Source organism: Belonocnema kinseyi, chromosome 5, assembly GCF_010883055.1.
Source record: "Belonocnema kinseyi isolate 2016_QV_RU_SX_M_011 chromosome 5, B_treatae_v1, whole genome shotgun sequence".
Classification (NCBI taxonomy): Eukaryota; Metazoa; Arthropoda; class Insecta; order Hymenoptera; family Cynipidae; genus Belonocnema; species Belonocnema kinseyi.
Window position 1 is genome coordinate 117,321,635 of NC_046661.1, and position 3,967 is coordinate 117,325,601.

General features: G+C 30.9%; 1 protein-coding gene across 3 annotated transcripts in view; it reads left to right on the forward strand.

The window, feature by feature from the left end:
- Positions 1 to 302: 302 nt before the first annotated feature.
- LOC117173304 (GDNF-inducible zinc finger protein 1-like) overlaps positions 303 to 3,967 on the forward strand; it is a 26,978-nt gene continuing 23,313 nt past the window's right edge. Inside the window, exons 1-4 of one of the 3 annotated variants that reach the window (XM_033361792.1) lie at positions 303 to 566; positions 2,002 to 2,177; positions 2,859 to 3,017; positions 3,120 to 3,248. In XM_033361792.1, the coding sequence (XP_033217683.1) occupies positions 2,103 to 2,177; positions 2,859 to 3,017; positions 3,120 to 3,248 (363 nt within the window). In that variant the 5' untranslated portion in view covers positions 303 to 566; positions 2,002 to 2,102. The remainder of the gene's footprint in view (positions 567 to 2,001; positions 2,178 to 2,858; positions 3,018 to 3,119; positions 3,249 to 3,967) is intronic. The other 2 variants (XM_033361793.1, XM_033361794.1) reach the window with 2 other exon arrangements.

A 3,967-nucleotide genomic window follows, 5' to 3' on the forward strand; every position in this document is an offset into this window, starting at 1 on the left:
TCTCATGATACACAAAGTCACATGTTCAGATCTTATATTCATATGAAATAATGATTTCAATGGTATTTTCAATAGAAACACCACTACAATTTTCACAAAGTTGATCTTAACACGACGCGCTTTCACAAACGGATAGCGTCAGCAGTATCCGCTTCTTGCACCTTATTTGAATATTGAGAACTTTCACAGGTATTGCCATTGATTTACAATGTAGCCATAATTCATGATTTCAAATCTTTTGAGTGAAGGCCGAGACGCTAATGGTTGCTATGATAACCAAGATGGCTAAAAGTGGTGGAGTGCGAATGGGGACGAAATTGGAGGAGCTGATGGCTAGACCGTGTATTCTTAGATCATGGTATACAATATAGATCGTATGCGCATATCTGATCTGTATATCTGAATGATCTGAATAGATCTATCTTTACGGTGGAATGATGTTTTTCCTGACTCTTCAATGTTGATATTATTTTATAGTGCACTTGGCACTTGATATTTTCTGGAAATCCTATATTTCAATTTAGTGCCCATACAAGATTAGCTGTGTTTAGAGAGCTGAAAGAAATGTGAGTATATTAATTTTAAAACTATCAGAAGTTTTATAGTTGGCAGGTTATAAACCATATAATTAGTTCCTTTATTTTCGCATTCTGAACTTTATTGAAATCTCTTATTAATTTTGGTTTATGTCAAAATCTGTTCGGTAACGTTAAATATAGTAAGATAATGTCAAGTCTGTAGGCCATATTACATATTTATATCGAAAATTAAACTTTGGCAATAAATCAGTATCCCTAAATAAAATAATTTCTTTTGGAAATATTAATCGATTTTGTTAGTTTCTCTGAAATTTTGTTTTTGGATATTAAGCCGAACAGGCTCTAGAGTATTTAAATCTTTGAACTAATAGATTTCGACTGGGCGCTCATAAGTTGTATTGACTTATGAAAATAATTTTGTTTATTAAAAAAATATTGCCATAATTTTCATAACTCATCGTATATTCTTTATATTTTACTAAATTTTTCTTGAAAAATAAAATTTTCCTACATTTAATCCCTCTCGAAATATCATCATTAATTTGTTTTTGAGCAAAGTGAAGTATCTCATAAGCTAATAAATGATTTGACCTGATATGTGGGATTTACATAAGTCTTGGCATGTACAAGACATTTATGAAGCTTCATTCACATCGGTTAACTTGCTCCGAAATGTTAGAAAAAATGCGCGGACTCGCTCTATTAGAGAAAAAAAATCAGTTAAACCTTGTTCACATTGTTTATATATTTTTAAATATTGAAGCAAAATGGATCATTCTTTAAAGTTGACTCTTAGAGCCCCTCTCATTTTTGTTTTGTTTTTTGGAATTAACTATACGTAGGATGCCAGACAAACCAATTTTTCGGAAAAAGCTCTCTGTACCTTTCAATATTTATGTCTTAATATTACATGGTAAAAATATCACATAAAAAATGTTATCCCTGTAGACGTATTTGGCTAGGTTCGAAGCCCCCAGTCATTTGAAGCCCCTTAAAGTTTCTCTTTAGTCCAAAAGAAAATTTGAAAATAGTGCCCTTTCTCAAAAGAAGTCAAATTTATTTTTTCAAAAAATGGTTGTCATGAAAACCTACATTAACAATGTGAAACATATTTTGTTCCGGTGTTGGGGCTATGGTTTCAAAATGGTTTAAATGTGCAAAAAATATGTTCTTTTTTGGATTGAGTTAAATGCACAATTTTTTGGAAAAAGTTTATTTATGTCGAACCTGAATCTCTGTTGATATTTCAAATCCAAAGAACGAACAGAAGATGTAATCCGATTTCAAATTTTTTTCTAGATTTTTGTGGATGCTAGTCCGTAAATTCTTTTCCCTCAGCCTATTTCAAAATCGAAAAAATTCTCTACGTCTTAGTAGGACTGTTATATTACTTTAAGGATCTTGTTATTATGCATCGTAAAATATTAACACAATATTTTTGTAACCCATGTTTTCTTTGCAGATCAGAAGCGTGACTGATTATTTGAAATGAACAATATTTTTAAAATAAAGTTTGCTCTAATTAACGTGAGCTTTGTATAAGACGAGAATTTCTGATCGAAAATGCAGCAAAATAATTCACGGTCTATTCTGAAACTTGTACTAAAGAAAGACTTTTCATCAATTCAAGCCCAGGGCGTAAGTTGAAACAATTTTATTATTTTCTGTAATAAAGATATAGGTAATTGTGGAATTGACGGCAAACTTGATATTCCCAGCATTATGTAACTTACATAGAAATATTGACAGTTTTTTAAATTATTAAAATGTGTTAATTTTATGTAAACATTGAAAATATTTAATACAATTTTGTCTCCGTAATATTCCCGGACATTTATGATAGATTTTTGGTCTCTGCTTCATTTTTTATTAATTATTCATTAATTAATTGATTAATCATTTAACATTGTCACGCGTGACATGCGTATAATATATTTAGTTTTGTATTTGGTACAAGTTTTTGCTCATTTCAATGGAATTCTTAAACCTCAAATATACTTTTTCGTTTTTTTTTTCATCTGTATTTTTTAAATCTAAAAAAAAGTAAATCATTTCGCAATAACAAGGAAAGATATTTTCAAACAACTTTTGCAGAAGCCTCTACAAAAAAGGCATGTGTATATAAATATCTTAAAATTCAAAATTAATTTATATGCAGTTTTACTAGGAAATTTTTGCAATTGTTTTCTAAAACGATTTTTAAAAATTGGTGAAGCTATTTAAAAATTGAATACGAATTTTCTATTCAATAACAAATCAAAAATAAGAATATCATGAAATAAGAACACTACTTATAATTAATTTAATTTTACTTTTCAGCCACATGTTAACAAAGTAATCGAAAATGTATCTGCTGCAATTCAAAAAATTGAGCGTAAACTTTGTCGCCTCTGTGCTAAGTTAAAGCCTGTTGAGTCTCTGTTCCCATTTTTTGGTACAGAGTATGAGCAGGTTATTAACAAATTATTGTCTTTTGGGGTAAGTCAGTGTTTTACGAAATACAAAATTTCAACACTTTAAAGCAACATTCTGTAATGTAATCTGAAAGCCTTAATATTTTCATATGTTAACAATTTTTAGCTTTGTATAAAAAAAGATGACGGATTACCATCCGCAATTTGCCAAACTTGCTCCAGAAAATTATGGAACTGTAGAGAAATAGTTGAGAGTTTTATCGAAGCTGACAAAAGGTTGACAAAGTTGTTGCCTGTAAGTATTTATAATTCGAAATTTAAATTTATTTAAATAAGATAATAGTCCATTCTGATGCAAAAGTGCAAAATAGGTAATTAATTACGAGTGTGCAAATACCTGTTCGCTCGTGCATCGCACTATTTTTTGCAACAACCACTCGAGGATGTTATTAGAACTTATTTAGCGCTTTTTGTACAGAAGAGTGATCCAGTTATAGTTATGTCCCTATACGGCTCTAGGTTTTTTTCTACCCGTATTGGGAATGGTGGTCTACTATTTCGCCACATGGTGCCGAAAAATGGAACTAGAAAGAGTAGGTACAATTTAAAACATGTATTTACATTTTTGCATAACAGTATTTTTACGATTGTTTTTTTAAGTATAAAACAATGATTGAATACTAAAAAGAAATAGTTTTAGATAGAATTTCCATCTTATACTAGGCAGTCTGATAAGTCCCTGAAAAATGAAACACGGAGACGTTTTTTTGGCCAAAGTCGGTTTTATTTTTCAACATACTCTCCTTTTAGGTCGATACAGCGAGTCCAACGATTTTCTAACTTTTTGATACCGTCCGAAAAGTACTCGAACGGAAAGTCTCCAAAATACGCCTCAGTTTCAGCTATGAGCTACTCATTTGAGTAAAAACGCTTACCGGTGAGCCATCTCTTCAAGTTAGGGAACAAGTAATAGTCGCTGGGGGCCAGGTCTGGTGAATACGGTGGCTGAGGAAC